Here is a 19,644-nt window from a genome sequence, read left to right on the forward strand (position 1 = left end):
CTCACATTCATATAAAAATGAGCACAATACAGGTACAGTACATGACTGACTGATGATTCATTAACAAAAATTATTACTACAGTAATACAGAAGAAAAAAACATTAAAATAAAAATATAAAAAACTCATTTGCAAATTTATATTTATAACAGTAAGTGGTTCTTATTTATTTAATTATTATTATTATTTTGTGTGTGTGTGGGGGGGGGAGGCTTGAGATCTGTTTTAAGAAGATAATTATAGTACTGTACTGTCCAATATTTCAGTGGTCGAGGAGGTAGGAGGCGTGTACTGAATGCAACATATACTTTTAACATACAATATTCAGCAAACTTATTTCTTGTATTTTTGTTCAAGTTCAGTGTGTCAATCAGGTCAAGATTTATATTTCCTAGATACAATTTCATTACCGTACATGCCACTCATAGACCAAACTGGAACTTATGTAGAGGGATTGTTGCAGTTTTAAGTCCAGCTAGTCATTTCTAAGAACACCTAACTGGCTGACTGACTGAGAGAACTTTTTGACACGCCTACATTTTTTTATTCTCAGTCAGAAAAAAATACAATCCCTTTAATGTTCCAGTTTCATCATACATGGGAAAAACAAAGCAGTTTCCTCATTGCCACGAATAAAATTTGTTGCATATGGAACTTAGGAAAACCATGACAGCACCTAAAAAATATAAAGCACGAAATACTAACAAACCTAATTATGTCAGGCAATAAAATAAAAGATACAAAAAAATGCAAAAAAAAAAAAAAAAAAAAAAAAAATATATATATATATATATATATATATATATATATATATATATATATATATATATATATATATATATATATATATATATATATATATATATATATATATATATATATATATATATATATATATATATATATCCTCTTGTGCTTCTGTCACTTCTTAAAATCACAGACAATCACTAAACTGTTGTACTGTACAGTACAGTACTGTGATCTAAACATACAATACTGTACTGTATTGTACTTGAGTAAAATACAGAATAATTCCAAAAGTTATCTCACTGACCTTTATTTTTTTCCTTTGACATCTCCTATTCCAATTTTACTGTAGTTTAATATTCAGTCAATCTTAAGACTGTATTTACTCTACATCCCCAAGTAATGTTAAGAAATGAGAGAAGCAACTCACTATTTGGGTTCCATCATGCTTAAATAACTCAAAATGCAACTGAAATAAACATAAAGACAACCTTAAGCTAAAATCAACCACTTATGAAACAGCAGCTCACAGTAACCTACTCTGGAAAAAGGTGATGCAACTGAAAATATAATAAAAAAGGGGAGTCGTACCAAAATAAAAAGGTGAAAAATACCAAAGTCCTGCTTGAAAGGGACAGACATGGAAGTGTGGAAAATAAAATATATATATGAGGAAACTTTAGTACCAAATAATATGAAATATGAGAAATAATATGAAAAAGGAAAATTAAAAAGAATGGAAGGACAGTCATGAAGTGTCAAGGAAAAATTAAGAAATAAAAACGAAAAGAAATACAGAACTTAAAGAAAAAAACGATGAAAAAATTGGGTGTAGGAGCACAAGAAAGTGAGAATTTGGCTACTGACAACTGTAAAATTTTAAGTGTAAATTTTCTCCCTTGAAAATTTATACACAAGTCAACAGTCAAACTTTCACCTCTTGTGTTCACTTGCGAAATGATAGAGGATAAAAAAGTAAATTATTAAGAAATAGGTTAAATATAGTTAGATTAGGTTAAGTTAGGTTAGGATGTGTGTAAAGAAATAATGTTAAAAGAAAATGGTAAAAAATCTAAGAAAATTATGAAAATATTAAGAACTCAAAGTAAATGGTAAACAATAAATAAATATGGATGTACAAACTGAGGTGTAACTAGGATTTGTGAAGGATAATGGAGAGGTGAGGGGGGAAATGAGAGAGGAGAGGGAGAAGAGAAAGAGGGAAAGGAGTTGGAGGAAATGGGAGAGGTGAGGAAGAAATGGGAGAGGAGGAGGAGGAAGAAATGGGAGAGGAGGAGGAGGAGGAAATGGGTGAGGTGAGGAAGTAATGGGAAAGGGTGCGGAAGAAATGGGAGAGGATAAGGAGGAAATGGGAGAGGAGGAGGAGGAAAAGGGAGAGGTAAGGAAGAAAAGGAAAATGGGAGAGGTGAGGAGGAAATGGGAGGGGTGAGGAAGAAAAGGGAGAGGAGAGGAAGTGATATGGATTGGAGAGGAGAGGGAGGACTATGGAGAGGAGAGGGAGAAAATGGGAGAGACTTCAGAGGAGAGGGAAGAAATGGGAGGGGAGAGGAAGGAATGTGGAGAGGAGAGGGAGGAATATGGAGAGGTGAGGGAGGAAAAGAGAGAGGTGAGGAGGAAATGGGAGAGGAATTGATGCAGAAATCATGCAAATTGAAACCAAAAAATGCATAAACAAAATTCATGCATATTCACACTCACTTCTTGCAATATTGGCCATTCAGAAGCACATTCACTAGCAATAAAGATTCTGAATTTGTTAGAGAACATATTAATAATTATTTCCAGTGTTAGTTCAAACTTCATAAAGATGATTTTTTAAAGCGGATATTTTGAGTACAGGTATTTCAAATTATACCTTTTGGCTATTAGTAATAAGCACCAAAACTGTGTCAGTAATTTGTTCAGTGCATTTTGTTCCTGCCTACCAAACAGTTAAGCAGTAATTGGTCCCTACATCTAATTTTGTAGGAGAAATTATATAAAGCTTCTTCAGATGTGGGAATAATGAGAACTGTAAATACCTTAAACCCTTCTTTATATTGGATATTTTATAAACTCTGTGGGATTTTTAAACATAGTAATTTCATACAGTGTATATAAATGGCTCACACAAAATTATTCACATGAACAGTATAAATTTTTTCTAGTGGAAGTTATGGGAGATAGTCTACTAGCCCCTTGTGTATGGGGTCCCCCTCTGAGCTGAATCAAATTGTCTTGCTGTAGCTAAATAAAATATTAAAAGTGGCATCCCTGTAGTGAAAGGATTAAAAATATACAGTAATTAACGTAATAGGTCTTGTGCTATTATTTGTATACAGTACTTATGTCACTTACTTTACCCCCCCTTCATGTACTTCAATTACGTCTGTACTGTTAGGAATTTAAAATCTGTATCTCTTAACAAGACTTGTCTTTGTACATTAACATTCAATACAATTTTTTTATTTTGGGTTTATCGCCAGAAATTTTGCAAACTTCTATCTCACGAAGTTTGGATAAATGTACAGTACATTACATATACTGTATTATAAATGACAAAAGCTATTGATAAACTGTTTCATTAGCATGTTCACTGTACTGGATCACTATCTCGGGCGTAGGAATATTTCTAAGGCACCATTATCTTACTGAAGGTTAGAGCTCAGTTAATTTTTATTCATTATAGGATTAAACATTCTTTAGTTTCCCTCTGTTCTCTCATCACATATTCTACCTACAGTGAAGAGCATATCAAATGATAATCTTCTAGTACAGTCATTTTTTATTTATATTTTTCGTAATAACTCATCTTAAGCGTATTATTCCATGGATGTGAGCTAAGTTGCGCTAAAAGATACAGCATAGTCACTTTAGTGTGTTCTTCACCAGGAGCAGCAGAAGCCTTCCCTGGTGGACATAAGGAACACCATTAAATTCTCCTTGCTAGCATCATGGAAATAAATTATGCTTGTTGAGTAAGTGGAAGCTAGCATATTCATTATTTATGTGCATTGCAATAACCAAAACTGTGGTGATGGGGAGGATAATGGCGTTACAGAATATAGAGCCATGGTCGAACGGCATGATTGCTTGCTAGTAATTATAGCTATGATTTGTTAGTGCAGTATCTAGGAAGACGTGGATTGAGGAATTAAACCAAACAAGGCATTCCAAAAAATCACACACAATTAGTCGTTATATTATTTCAAACTCCAATTCTTTGTGATGCTGGTAAATAAAAAAAAACAATGGAGGATGCTGTTAAGTTAATGGTAAGGAGGGCAATGGTGATGTGTTGTGACAGTGAGTGTGTGGTGGTGATGGCCAAGACAGGGATGACCTAGTGAATGGTTCATTTAAATGACTCAAATGGGTTTGGTTTGGTTGGGTTGGGTTCATTTTGGTTTCAGTCCAATTATGATCCATTTATGGTTCATTTGGATCAAACAGGGTTCAATTTCTGGTTCAAAGGAGTTCAATAAGGCTTCATTGTTGGTTCACTTGGGCTGTTTGAATCCATTTGGGTTCATCTAGGATTACTTGGATCCATATGAGTTCATTTGAGCTAAGAGACACCACACTCCTGAGTCATAACAATGCGATATTAAGGCGTGGTTGTCACTCTTAACTGACATAGTGACAGTTGCCAGTATGACAGTTGAAGCAGAATATGACAATGAAAAACGTATGATATATGGAGTGGCAGGATGGAGCATATGACAGGATTGGCAGGTGAAGGAGCACATGACAGGATGGAGTGTATGACAGGTGAAGGAACACATGACAGGATGGAGTGTATGACAGGTGAAGGAGCACTTGACAGGATGGCGCATATGACAGGTGAGGGAATATATGAGAATTATTATTTCGTGCCATATCACGCCCGCCCCAACAAGCAAGATTTAAGTAAGTGTTTGAGGGACATAGCCGTGATTTAAGGCAACACCGATACAAGCAGAGGAAAGCTTTTTTTTTCAAAGTGCTTGCCAAGAGGGAGGAGGTGCGACAGGGTGCTGTAGGTGGAGGAGATGAGTATAAGGTGCTATATGTGTGAAGCCAATGATTTTGTTAGTCAATCCAAATATGGTGAAGCCTCATGCTCGATTGCGATGCCACGGGACTCGGCGGCGATAGTGGTAGTAGTGGTGGTGTGGTAGTGGTGGTAGGTGGTGATGGGGGTGGGGGTTAAACTTACAGTCAAAGTTGTAGAGCCCTGTTTCCGGATCTGTTGGAAATAAGCAACACACATAACGTAAGACAAACATATATCTTTCTTTGAAGAATGAATTTTATAAAAAAAAAACATTTAAAAGCGAACATCAATGGGAAACGACATCCGCGTCCACTGTCTTCTCTTGAGCTTGTCCTGACAGCCTAATGGCACAGCTTTTTTTACAATAGTATATTATTTATATATTCACTTGGCAGCTGATAAGGTTTTTGTAAAAAAAAATTAACAGCCCTAAATACAATCGAATGTACATTAAGAGTACTGTATTGTATATCCAGATATTAGTCATTAACATTAACAGCTGTTACATAGAATTAAATCCCCAGTTTCGTCATCAAGATACAACCACTGCTGGATAAGTAACTCTAAACTGCAGGGAGCATCATCATCCTCAACTTACATTAATCCACTGCTAAAAATATCACTTCCCTAAATTTTGCATCATCATCAGTGGTGGGTGAAGACCTCCCTCTATCTTCACCTTCCTCGCCCGTTGCATAATTGTTCTACTTACATCATACTACCTAATAACTCTTCTCCACTGGGTGCTTCCCTGTCTTCACATATTAGTCCTGCATATAATCCTAATAAGCCAAGAGTCGCGAGGGAAATATAATTTACAACTCGTAGACAAGGCTGAACGATCACCACTAGAGCTTTCTGGCATGAACTTGAACTGTCACCTGTTCTCTTGTTAACAGAATGTTGTCCCTGTGTTTATTAACTGTGAAGCAAACATTCTACTCCAACTGCTCACAGTCTATACATGTTAAATGGAGACAGACAGACAGACGGACATATTTAATCACAAACCTAACGGGCCATTACCGGCATTATCCACTACAGCATACTGAATACTAATCCTTCGATACACAGAGTGACCGGCCGGCAACACACTCTACCACCTTATTTCCTTAATTGTAATGTTAGGTACCCAATCTGCAGCTGAGTGGACTCGGGGCGCTCCCACTCTGCGGGACTCGATCCAGAGACCTCTAGGTGAAAAAGCGAGTGATACACCACCCTATAGACACTACTAATTTAAGTTTATCAGCCGACAATATATATCACCGTGTTAAGGGAGCACGGTTTATTTTCACCTACAACATACTACTACAACTAACAATAATGTTGAATAACGTGCCATACAACTGTCAGGAGAAACGTAAACATAATGACAAGGAGACACAAACATCATTTCCCGATTCATGCACAGAGAGAAACTGAGCAAATGAAGAAATAATGTATTGTAGAACTTTTAGTTAGACTGTTTTGTGATATTTAATGGTGTCACTTGTAACTGGACACACTCAACTGTAGTTCTGTACAATTTTAAAATATTGTTAAAAAATGTCTACAGTGAGAAGAAGAAATTAAATAGTTGAATATATCAATACTACACAGATAGAAGGTGCTAATGGTTCCTCACCCCGGCTCTTGAGGACAATAAATATGGTAATATTGACTAAGATTTCCCGATTCAATTTTTAATGGGTAAAATATTAATAGAAGAATGAGTTAGGCCCTGGAGGCAGGAGTGAAGAGACATACAGCCAGAGAAACATCAATTACAGTCGGGAGCAGAAGATGTCAAGAGTGCGGTACAGGTCACGTCTGTGCGAGCGGGAAAAAACATGAGGAGGTGGAGCCGTATATGGTAGCCTAGTAGTAGTAGCAGTCTTATATGGCTACATTCGGCGCCTCCTACAGCAAATTAGCCGTCTCAGCCACATTTTGGCAGTATTTGTACAGCAGCATGCACGTCATTATGTATACAAATGGTGGACCGCAGCAGGCCGTCATGTGGGGCCCCCGAAGGCAAGATGTACCGTGTTGGAAAAGTACCATGGTGAATAAAACCGCTAAACTATTTATTTTTTCTTCACGAACCAACCAATCACAACGTAAACTAACGATCCTGAAGGCAGTTTGAGTTATTTTATGTTTGGTTAGTCATTGTCGTCTGAATTAAAATACCACAAACAGGACCGTTAATTTTTTTCAGTAAAGGCGAACTAAACCTTATCTAATTGACCCTAACTGAGCGATTCTAGTTTTGGTAAAGATAAACCAAACTGGACTGAATAAAACTGCCAGACTTAATGTATCGGCGATCCTACAGTAGTTTTGATTGGTTCGTGTTATCTCCTTTAAAAAACACGACTCAACCAAACCAGCCTTTACTAACCTTAACCTAACTACAAGATAGTTTTAGCTAGATTAGATAAGGTTTAGTTGGATCACGGCATCTAGCAGAAAAAAAAATTGTTCAGCGGGCCTGCTCTTGGCTCTTTCCCAACACTGTACAGTTTGCAGCCAGAGAAGTCGAGGCGTTGGCAGAGGTCGTCGAGCTCTTGTCCTGACCACTTCACTGTCTCTTGTAGTATTTCAACGGGAAATGTCGCAAAAAACCTTACTGTCTCTTGACGGTAAACAAAACAGTACGTGTCTCACACCTTATACTAGTCGTTGATTTATAATTAACCTGAATGCCTGGAGGGGAGGAAAATTATCTTGCAAAACCTTTTGAAAAACTAGTTCCTAAATGATTGTTGATTATCATATATTTAATCCTCGTTCTGATTCTCAAAGGTTCGTACGTCTTTTTTTTCTAAGTGGGAGGGGAGAAAATTAATTTTTCATTGGTCTTAAGATATTTCCGAGAATAACTTACCCGTTATTATCACTGGTGCGACATGACAGCCAGTCCGATGAGTGTGTTCCCAAGATACGTAGGAAAAAATAACTTAAGAACCTTTGAGGATCCACGCTTATATTAAGATAAATAAAATAATTTGACTAATTAACACAAATGATCAGAACACCAGGTGAAAATTTCAAAATCAAACTTACGTTAAATAATGAACATCTTCTAAAATGGCCTTATCACCTTTGCAATATAAAGTATTTAATCCACGTATCTATTTCTATAGCAAACTTACACTGAAAGATGGCAACTTCTAAGAGACCTACTGAGTACTCATGCTTGAAATATAAAAATACAGTGATGAAACTACACAGCCTATTGCTAATTGAAATTACACCAAGACATGACAACTATAGGATGCCTATCGACACTTAATCAAATTTCAAATAAATATATACATTAGAACTACAAATAAATCTAATAATCTAACTTATAAAAAAAGTTGACAATTTCTAAGATTCTCTCCCAAGCTTGATATATGGAAATGAACATTAGATCTGTGTGGAGGTAAATTAAACGAACTATTTAATATACGGGCGGGTTGAATCACTTAAAATTTCTATTACCACTTAACGAGGACGCGACTGACCACTTACTAGGGGGTTATATTTTACCTTGAACAGTCATTAACTATCTACGTTCTTAACCTATTAATATAAATGAGAAAAATTGACGAATTTACTAATGAAACTTGTATCAGTACCAAGTTTGTGCAATGACTACAGTATTTAGCTGACATGTAGGCCTACTGTGGAATTAGTGTGTACACCACTATGTACTGTGAGACTACTGTGTACACCGCTATGTACTCCACAAGTGTTTTCCTTACTGAACTTGATATCTTAATATACAATTTGTGGAATGAAACTACAGTACATCCCCCTCACAGGCGTATTCAAATGACTGTTGTACTGTACTGAACTGTGCTCTGTTGAACAGGTACTTGTCGTCTCAATTGATATACAACTAGTAAAGTAAACTGTATCACTGGCACTGTAATAGTTACAGTGACACAGTGTCTCCCAGTTGTATTTTGTTGGCCCGGCGTCAATACTTCTACCATACAGACAGTGAGATGACCATAGTTAGAAAAACACCACGAACAAACCACTGAACTGTTTACCTACTAAATCTGTTTTGAAAGTTGATGACCCAATTATACCCTAACCCAAATCAATGTTGTTAGAATATTTTTGGTTTGGTTAGATTAGTTGTGATGGGTTTGTGTCCTCTAAAAATAAATCATTCAGTGGTCGTATTGTATTCGTAGTTATTTGGTTTTCATAACATTGATCATCTTGCGTAAAGACAAAGGTGTGTGAGTACTGTATGTGGCTTTGTCGCGTCCGAGAAGCAAATAATTGTCATCAGTATTATCAATGAAAGCATCGTTAACTCTGGTCTTACTTTTAAACCCAAAACATTTCTTTGGAATTCAGTTAAATTAATATATGTTCTGAACTACAGACCAAAAATTACAACCAAATGCACAAGTTAACCAAAGCGAATTGTCAACCTTCTTGTTGTTCAAAGGTTCGTGATGTCACATTCACACTTTCTTAAATGTCAACTTTTGCTTCGTACAGTACAACTAACACACAACTGTCTAATTATCCGATTTCTATAGCTTACAGTCTATTGTTTAAAGTCTATCATAGCAATTTGTCTGTTTGAATTAAAGATGATGAAGAGCGGAAATACAGGAGGGTGGGTGGTGGTGTGGCGGGGCGTCCACCACTACTCACTCTTGAAGCCGTCCGTGTGCACTTGTAGACAGTCGTCGGTGCGGGTGGTGAGAGGACATTTCCACAGTGCCCCTGACCTGTTGGTGCCCGGCTGTAGGTTGTCGCCCTTGGGTGCTCCTACCAGTATCCTGCAAGGAGATAAAGGGTTATTGTCAAATGTTTATATCTGACTCTCAGTATTGGGGGTCACCAGAATGTCACTGTAAAGATAAATTTTATACCATTTGTTTTTATTTGGACACTAATCTGACGTCAGGATATGAGCTTTTTTCGTACGCAGATAATTACGTACGGCATCTTATTACGTACAGTATCTTATTAATATACTTAATGTACACAATAATCTTATGCTGTTTTGGGTCATTCTTTTCATGAGAGATTTGCATGGCAGTCATCACAACACACAAAGACATAGACACTGAGGTCAACGTTCCTACACAGATACTTCCCCCTCGGGTGGTTGTAGAGTACAGTAATGAAGGCCCACTGCATCTACCTTACCACTTTTGGTGAGATTTTAAATTCTTAAAGTTAACCTAAACACAGTGGGAGTGTTCCTAAGTATATCAACGTCTGTAAGGCATTGGCCTCCGTGGACCACAATCCTATTACCAAATCTAGACCATCAGGGTATTAGTTAGTGGTTTAATTAACAAGTGGTCCACATCTTACTCAACATGTAAGAGTCTGCTGTTTACTTAAATAGAGGAAAGAAGTCACAAACGGACCACATTATCCTAACCTAACGTGACATAAACTAACCTAACGTAACCTTAACCTAACCTTAATCTTAACCTAATATAACTTAACATAAACTAACCTAACGTAACATTAACCTAACGTAACCTAAATCTTAACCTTAACCTAACCTTAATCTTAACCTAATATAACTTAACTTAGACTACTCAAAAGATGTGTCTATATATCCTAGGATCTTTTTCCTTCCCCAAATTGTGACTTTATTCAAGTAACTTTTATTTTCCAAACACTTTAGTTTACATGAGTGACTCTCCGTATACTGCTTCTTGTACGATATCCCACAAGGCTTCATCCTGGGACCAGTTCTGTTTATATTCTGACGTGTGTAAATAGCATTGGGTAACTCCAGCGCATAAATCAAATACCTCCTATTCGCTGACGTCCATTAAATAGCTCCCCGGTCCCTCACAGGCGCCATGAGTAGTGAGTTAGTTGACGTGAGCCGTTAGATCATGTGTTTTAAATTAACCCTCAACCTTGATCAAACTCATTCTATAATTTTCTACTGAAGGACTACTGTATAACCCCTAGATTGTATTTATTGGAAAGAGCAACATTTATTAAGCTAGAAAACTGCTAACCTAACCTAACCTAAATGCTTATGGTATAATTACTTAATAACACCTATGCCGGATTATACCCCGTACTTAGTGTATTCATAATAAAATCAACCAACTATGCGTCATCAATCAATCCATTATTCCATCAATCACTCAATCACAACTGGCTGAGGCGACCCATAACGATAAAGTTCCTGGTTGAGAGTGACGAGGTGGTCCACGGGCGTAGGGTGTGGTTAAGTGTGACTGACAGGGTTCTTCGCCACGCCCATCACACGATAGTAATCTTTACCAAATGGCCTCAGAAGTAATGAAGTATTATAGAGGTTAATAACTTCGGACAGATATGTGAGGTAGAGCGTTCATAATGGCTCTAAAAGGTCACGATAAAAACATAATCACAGCAACACAACTTGCACCACGTCAACACCCAGGGGTTTTTCTACGTCTTATCCGGATTCACAAAGGTTCGCACGATGAATAAATCTTCCTGAGATATACGAATCCGCCTGATTGGTTGATTAGTAAAAGGGGTAAAAATTTACATCCAAAAAAAACATGTTAGAAATGGGTGGAGTTTGTTAAGAAGCGGACGATGCTCATTCGACAGTCAACTTCTTAACCATCATTATCTCTCACGAGTTAACTATGAGAGGCACTGAGGTCTGACTCTCCCTCCCGTGACACACAAACAAACCTCAACAAAAACAATAAAAAAAATGCTGGAAACTGAACTTGGTTTTGTGTTTGTGGTTCTAACAAGGAAACTTTATGATGTCACGTGTACACACAGTCTGGCTACACCCACAACATACATGATGTTTTGTACACACAGTATGACCACAACGTACAGTACTTGATGTTATGTGTAAAGTCTGGCCACATCTACAACGTACATTTTTTTTTTTACGGGGTTTAGCCCACCGGGCACAGGTCACTGACCTACATCGGGGCCTGGGGGGAGCGAAAATGTAATAATAATATTAATAAATAATAGTCATAATAATTCATAATAAATAAAATTTATTATAAAACAAACAAAAATAAAATAATAAAATAATGATGATAATAATACAGTAACTGTAATAATAATAATAATAATAATAATAATAATAATAATAATAATAATAATAATAATAAAGAACTATAAATACAAAAATGAAAAAAAGATCAAAAGTGAGAAACGATATACAGTATGTATGTTGCGTTGTCAATGGTAAGAGAAACAATTGAGACCTGCAGTTGTGTGTAAATGAAGCAGAAAGTCAGATCACCAACCTGGGACTTGGTCATATGGCAGCTGGGTCTACCATTAGACAACACATTGTGCTTCCAATATCTTCCCAGGCAGTAGTACCTCCCTGTTTGGTAGCTGCCTACTACCTACCCAAACATGACTACACCCATAACGCACATGATAATACATATACATACATCGTGACTGTCATATGAGTGCGTGACATTAATGGATCTGGGACCTTTACTGTGTATAATTGGCATCGAAAAAGAACAATGGAAGGTCTCTCTCTCTCTCTCTCTCTCTCTCTCTCTCTCTCTCTCTCTCTCTCTCTCTCTCTCTCTCTCTCAAAATAACCAGATCCCCTCACACCTGCCCTTAGTGGTGAAGATTGCGATAATCTCCAGGATGTGTGTGTGTGTGTGTGTGTGTGTGTGTGTGTGTGTGACAGCATGGGTAAGTATGTGCGCACTGACACGTGTACGTTATCATGAGTGTGTGGGTGTAGACATGTGCAAGTTGTTTGTTCAAGTGTTTGCGAATCCAAATTTATGTCGTAACTTTAGTGAATCCGTTCTCACATCTTAAGTTACAGGGAAACATTACGACTGAGGCTCGTTGGAGTGTCTGGTTGGTGTTGTGTGAGGTGGCTGGTAAACTTGAGTATTTGTTGACAGTAACCATCTGAGGAGGCCACTACACTGTGTGCCTTGTAGATCAGTCTGTCCAGGGTAAATACTGTCTATCTATCTATCTATCTATGTTGTCAATGTCGCCGCCGCCACCACTTGCTATACCATCACTATTACCACCATCACTACAACCACTACCACCACTACTACTGCTTCCACCACCACCACCACCACCACTACCATCACCCGGGTTCACCATTGGCGGTAAAGTGTAATTTTCATTAGAGACCATTGATAGCGGTAACCCGCTGTCCAGAAACTCCCCCCATTCCTTCCTTCTTTCTCTTCTTCCCTCCTTCTTTCCTCCCTTCCTTCCATCCCTTCCTTCCATCCATCCCTCCCCCTCTTCCATCCCTTCCTCCTCTTCTTCCTTCCCTCCCTACTTCCATTCGTTTCTTCTTTCCTCTTCTTCTTCCATCCCTTCCTCCCTCTCCTATACCCTCCTTCCCACCTTCATCTATTCCCTCCCTACTGCCCTCCTCCCCCTTCATCTTTCATCCCTCCCTCCTTCCTCCCATCCCTTCCTCATCTATGCCTTCCCTCCCCTCTCCATTCCTCCCTTTCTTCTTCCCTCTCTACACTTCCTCTACCATCCCGTTGCAATTTCCACGTTTTTTCTCGTCTGTTTTTATTGCAGTTGAGCCAAATTCAAGGGCGATACCTTGTCCCATCATCAGTTAGGAGGGATATTTAACGTAGGAACCTTTGAGAATCTGCAGGGTGGTAGCGTACTAAATGACCTCATTATCAAAGTATGCAATTGCAAGGTCGCCCGGGTGACGTCATCAGTAGGAGTCTGGCGTTACTACTACTACTAATAATGATGATGATGATGATGATGATGATGATGATACAAACAAACTTCCATATAATGATTAATATTCTTCCTATCCGGTGATGTGAAGATGTATCTGACTGACTGACTGGCTCACTCAGGAGTAAGTTATGGCACAAAGAAAGAGAGAGAGAGTACGTGTGTGTGTGTGTGTGTGTGTGTGTGTGTGTGTGTGTGTGTGTGTGTGTGTGTGTGTGTGTGTGTGTGTGTGTGTGTGTGTGTGTGTGACTTTCTATAAGCCGTAATCCTGGCTATACTCAACAGGACCATACTGTTGATACTCCCCCTCCCCTGCCCCTCCCCCTGCCCTCCCTCCTGACGGTGAGTAAGTGGGTAAAGGTGACTCATGAGGCCCTAGGGATGACCTACTGTGAGATGAGAAACCCCTATTGATCTCACTTATTCATTCAGTATTACAGTCTGATTATGGGACCGTGTGTGTGTGTGTGTGTGTGTGTGTGTGTGTGTGTGTGTGTGTGTGTGTGTGTGTGTAGAGAGAGGAAGGAAAGACAAAGATTGATTTAAGGAAATTTCACTGACTGGACGACCATATAAACGAACAGAAAACAAAGAAAGATGATAAATAAATCGGTAATAGTGACTCATTAGGCTCTGAGGCTGATCTATAAAGAGTTAAGGAGACTCGTTCATTCACTCACTCACTCCAAGATCACTTACTGCTACTTATGTTTTCGTAGTGAAAGTTTTTATCAATCAAGTGAGTCATTCCCTAATTATGTAACCTTTTATCATCTGTGTTTCGTGTATATTTTCAGCCTTTTATCTGCCATGTCCTTTCAATAAACCTTTAGCTGTTATTATTATTATTATTATTATTATTATTATTATTATTATTATTATTATTATTATTATTATTATTATTATTATTATTATTGTTATTGTTATTATTGTTGTTGTTGTTGTTGTCGTTAGTAATAGCAGTAGTAGTAGTAGTAGTAGTAGTAGTAGTAGTAGTAGTAGTAGTAGTAGTAGTAGTAGTAGTAGTAGTAGTCGTGATCATTAAGGCGCCCCGAGTGCTCACAGGTGGTGCACAAGGACACACTGTGCAGTCATTACGTGTACATAGGTTACGTCGTGCATACACACACACACACACACACACACACACACACACACACACACACACACACACACTCAAGAGTACTGGCACACATAAACATCGATTAAATATACAAATACTCACTCGCATACACAATAGATATTATAAACCTACAGAGAGACAGATACAAACAGACAGACAAAGAGAGACAGAGAGAGACAGATACAAACAGATAGACAAAGAGAGACAGAGAGAGAAATACAGACAGACAAAGAGAGACAGATACAGACAGATAGACAGAAAGATAGTGACAGAGAAAAACAGACAGACAGTGACAGACAGAGAGAGAGATTCCCTGACTTACTCAACGCCGGTCGCCTTCCGCCACTCTTTCACTTACCTCTGTGTGTGTGTGTGTGTGTGTGTGTGTGTGTGTGTGTGTGAGAAAGAATTAGATAAGAAGGGAGAGAGATATAGAGATTGATTTTCGGTAATTTCATTGACTGGACGACCACATAAACAAACAACGAAAAACAAGCAATAACATATCAAACAAAAACAGGTAAACAAAAACAGGTAAACAAAAACACACAAACAAAAACATTTCCAGGCGGAGTGAAAGTTAAAATCATTTCCTTAAAAGCAAAAGCGAATACGTGTCTGTAAATTGTGACTATCTATCTATCTATCTATCTGTCTGTCTGTCTGTCTGTCTGTCTGTCTATCTGTCTGTCTGTCTGTCTGTCTGTCCATATGTCTATTAACTAATTTTGGGGATTATATATTTTTTTCTGTGGAATTAAGAACATTTTAGTGGGAATTTAAATATTTTTGTGGGATTGAGTATTTTTTGTGGGGTTAAGACCATTAATCTAGAATAAAATTAATTTGCCTCAAGACTACTTACTGCCCTTTTTTGTGGCTAAGTATAAAAACTACTCTCCCTCCCTGTCTCTCCCTCTCCTTCCCTGTCTCTCCCTGTCTCTCCCTCTCCCTCTCCCTCCCTGTCTCTCCCTCTCCCTCCTTGTCTCTCCCTGTCTCTCCCTCTCCCTCCTTGTCTCTCTTTGTCTCCCTCACCCCTCCATGCCACTCTCCCTACCTCCCTCCATGTTACACTCCTTCCCTCCCTTACTCTTTGCCTCCCTTCATCCCCCTCCCAACTCTCTCTCTCTCTCTCTCTCTCTCTCTCTCTCTCTCTCTCTCTCTCTCTCTCTCTCTCTCTCTCTCTCTCGGGTTCAACAGCACCAGAAGGGATCATCTTGCCTCTGATCTTATTTCATCTTAATATTTCTGTGTCAGGGGGAAGTGGAGGAGGGGGGTGGACAGACGGAGGTAGGGGGAGTGAGGGAGGGACGGAGGTGGAGTGTGGGAGGGAGGGGTGTGAGACGGGAGGAGAGATGTGAGAGGAGGATGAGAGACAGGGTGAAAAGGAGGCAGACTGAAGTGAGTATTTCCGTCACCTTTCCTCCTCCTCCTCCTCCTCCTCTCTTCCTCTCTTCCCCTCCTCTATTATTCTCATCCCCACAAATCACCTCCCTTCCTCCACCCAACCCCTTCCTCACCATCATCCTCCCCCTCCCTTCCCCCCCCATACCTCCTTCCTCCTCCATCTCCTCTCCTCGTCCTTCAGAAGATCAACAGCCGGGGTCGTCTTCAGTTGGTGCGGCCTCACTACCACACACCACCACAAGGGTCGTGATGGTGTGTCGCCGTCTTAAGGGGGAACTCCTCAAAAAACTTACAGTCTTAAGTGCTTCACTGTTACTGGTCGCGTGGGCTTCAATCCTAATGAGGTCCGGTTCTAATAAATCATCGTTAATAATATTGAGGTTTAGTTTGGATAGAAGTCGGCCTGGTCTAAACCTAACCTAACCTAACTTAACCTAACTTAACCTAACATGAACTAAGCTAACCTAGTCTTTTTACTCAGTCAGGCAGTCAGTCAATCACTCATTCACTCACTGACACCCCCTGATCTACCCACTCATTTACTCACTGACCTACCCACTCACTCACTGACACCCCCTGATCTACCCACTCATTTACTCACTGACCTACCCACTCACTCACTGACACCCCCTGATCTACCCACTCATTTACTCACTGACCTACCCACTCACTCACTGACACCCCCTGATCTACCCACTCATTTACTCACTGACCTACCCACTCACTCACTGACACCCCCTGATCTACCCACTCATTTACTCACTGACCTACCCACTCACTCACTGACATTTCCTGACCCACCCACCCACCCCGAGAATTCTTCACCCGCGTTCATTTAGATTAAGGCCAATTTTTGTCACTCTTTTCTAACCAGTGACCGAAACAGTGTGGGTTCTGTGGTCGCCTTAACAAGCTAAGTTTGCACGGAGAGACAGGCAGACAAACTCAGACTCATCTACCTTATGTGGTTCTTTTTTTATTATTTATATTTTAAATGTGAAGAAAGGCGGCCTTATTGTAGTCTTTAACCAGATCTACAGAACTGTATATAGAAATATTTAGTTTAATGACTTGAAGGTACAGTATATTCCGTGTAGAAGAAAAGAAGAAATTAACTGAGTATTTATGAAAAAATGCTTAAAATCTCCATGGAAACGTCATTTTTTTTTGTTTACGATTCCATCAGAGATTAAAAGCCTGAATAATTTCAAATAGAACGAAACGAACCAACCAAAAAGTTAACATTTATAAACTTGACCCAATTAAACGTAACTTGGAAGTAAAATTACCTTGAGTTGGAATGTTTGGGATTGGATGGTTCGTTTAGTCTGTTAACAGTAAGTATTGTCTCGTAAAGTCCCTCGCGCGAGACAAAGACCACAGTCTTTTTGGTGGTCATTAACATAATTTTCTCAAGTGCTCAGCGGAATCCGGATTTGTGTTTTATGCACTAAACGAATTTATCGGGGAAGATTATAAAATTCAAAGTGATTCTCCTTACTTTCAACATTATTATTATTATTATTATTATTATTATTATTATTATTATTATTATTATTATTATTATTATTATTATTATTATTATTATTTCGCCGAGATGTGTTTGTTTATACAGTTTATCTCTATTTCTCAAAATATTTAATTGCTGATGGAGCACCGGAGTAATTACTAACCTTGTTACGCGCTTAAAACGCCTTAGTTGTTGAAGCAGTCATAATATTAAATGTTGACATTCTATTCCCAATAACTGCTGGAGTATATAATATTGGAAGAATACCACGAGCATGATCACTAAAATATGTATTTATGTCGACACATCCACACTCCACACTACCCTAAGATCTAACGGTAGCCTTGGGTTAGGTTTGTGTTACTGCCTTCAGTAAATAAATAATAAATAAACAAATAAGTAAATAATTAATCTGTCCTCTCCACGCCTGTATTTCTCTAGCACCATATACTGTAGTCACTTTGCCTTTGCCCTGCGCTGTGTTGACAGTGACAGTCAGCGGAGTTATGGGTGTAAATTTAGTCCTACGTCACTTGAATGTGTCATTAAGATTGTCATGAAACTTTGAATGCAAGGTAACTAGCAAGATAACATACATGACTGGGGTTATTCCTTGACTTGTATGTACAGTACATTTCTCCACCTACAGTACGTGACAACATCATGCCCGGACAAATATTACCACTCAGTACAGGTTGACACGTCACAATCAGCGAGTTTCACCCTAAGTAACTATAATATATTCAGCACGTGTAGTGAAGGGTGTTGACTGTTGAGTGAGAAATATTACTGCTTTTCTGCGATGTCCTCCATCTTTGTTTACATTCTAAGAGGTAAATAAAATAATGAGATGCAGGAAATGGCGTTGTACTGTATCTGTTTAGTGTTGTTACATTAATCGTTTGTTTACAATCACGATTTTTTCATTAATAATTTATTTATTTGTAGTTTAGAAATTTGCAATAACCCACGAGGCGGTCTGGTCACAGTACACATCTATCGTATTAACTGCAACTAAGGTCTTTACGCACCTAAACAACGATACTTTACATCAGACAACAACGTGTAAAATATAAAGACGATTGGTTCATGGTAACTAACTAACTTAAGAATATTCACATCAATCTCTCTCTCTCTCTCTCTCTCTCTCTCTCTCTCTCTCTCTCTCTCTCTATCAATAACAAACAGAAACAACAGAGGGAGGAAGTCGCGTCACGTCCAAGAGAGCCTTTAACTCCCCCACGCCTCACTAGTGAAGTGTTTAATGGCGGAAGCTAATGTTTATACACGTTGTTTATACATGTTTTCAAAGAGCTCTTCCTACTTCCCCACCTTGATGATGATGATGAGAGCAGGTGATGAGTGATGGTGGTGATGATGGTGATGAGAGCAGGTGATGAGTGATGGTAGTGATGGTGGTGATGATGGTGGTGATGAGAGCAGGTGGTGAGTGATGGTAGTGATGAGGTGATGAGTGATGGTGGTGATGATGGTGATGAGAGCAGGTGATGAGTGATGGTAGTGATGGTGGTGATGATGGTGGTGATGAGAGCAGGTGGTGAGTGATGGTAGTGATGGTGGTGATGAGAGCAGGTGATGAGTGATGGTAGTGATGAGAGCAGGTGATGAGTGATGGTGGTGATGAGAGCAGATAGTGACGACGATGATGACTGCTGGTGTTGATGTTTGTGATGATAATAGCGATAATAATTGTGAAAAATGTTTAATAAGGGAAAATCATGAACTTATAATCTTATATGGAATTAAAAAAAAAAATACAAATATTTACATGTACTAAGGAAACCCAATACCAAATATATAGTACGAGGCCATATCTTATTACATCTTACATAGGCCTATTAAATTTGTCTGGGGTAGTTTGATGTAATATATATCTAAATAATATCTCAATTTTTATGGAGTTAAAGTTACCATAAAGAAAACTTATACAATATTAATAAGAAAAAAGCATGGTAAATTTATGTTGTTTTGATTAGGATTCGGTGTTTTATTGTGGTTAGGATTCGGTGTTTTATTTTGGTTAGGATTCGGTGTTTTATTTTGATTAGGATTCGGTGTTTTATTTTGGTTAGGATTCGGTGTTTTATTT

At 38.6% G+C, this 19,644-nt stretch overlaps 1 protein-coding gene across 3 annotated transcripts in view; it reads right to left on the minus strand.

Annotated features, from left to right (window-relative positions):
• Nucleotides 1-19,644, minus strand: part of LOC121875279 (integrin alpha-PS1-like) — a 116,611-nt gene that overhangs the window by 27,818 nt on the left and 69,149 nt on the right. For 2 of the 3 annotated variants that reach the window (XM_042379741.1, XM_042379739.1), the window contains exons 2-3: nucleotides 9,433-9,560; nucleotides 4,945-4,974 (exon numbers count right to left, since the gene is read on the minus strand). In XM_042379741.1, coding sequence (XP_042235675.1) covers nucleotides 4,945-4,974; nucleotides 9,433-9,560 — 158 coding nt within the window. The remainder of the gene's footprint in view (nucleotides 1-4,944; nucleotides 4,975-9,432; nucleotides 9,561-19,644) is intronic. The other variant, XM_042379740.1, reaches the window with a different exon arrangement.

This window comes from Homarus americanus, unplaced genomic scaffold (genome assembly GCF_018991925.1).
Source record: "Homarus americanus isolate GMGI-L3 unplaced genomic scaffold, GMGI_Hamer_2.0 scaffold56241, whole genome shotgun sequence".
In the NCBI taxonomy this organism is placed as follows: Eukaryota; Metazoa; Arthropoda; class Malacostraca; order Decapoda; family Nephropidae; genus Homarus; species Homarus americanus.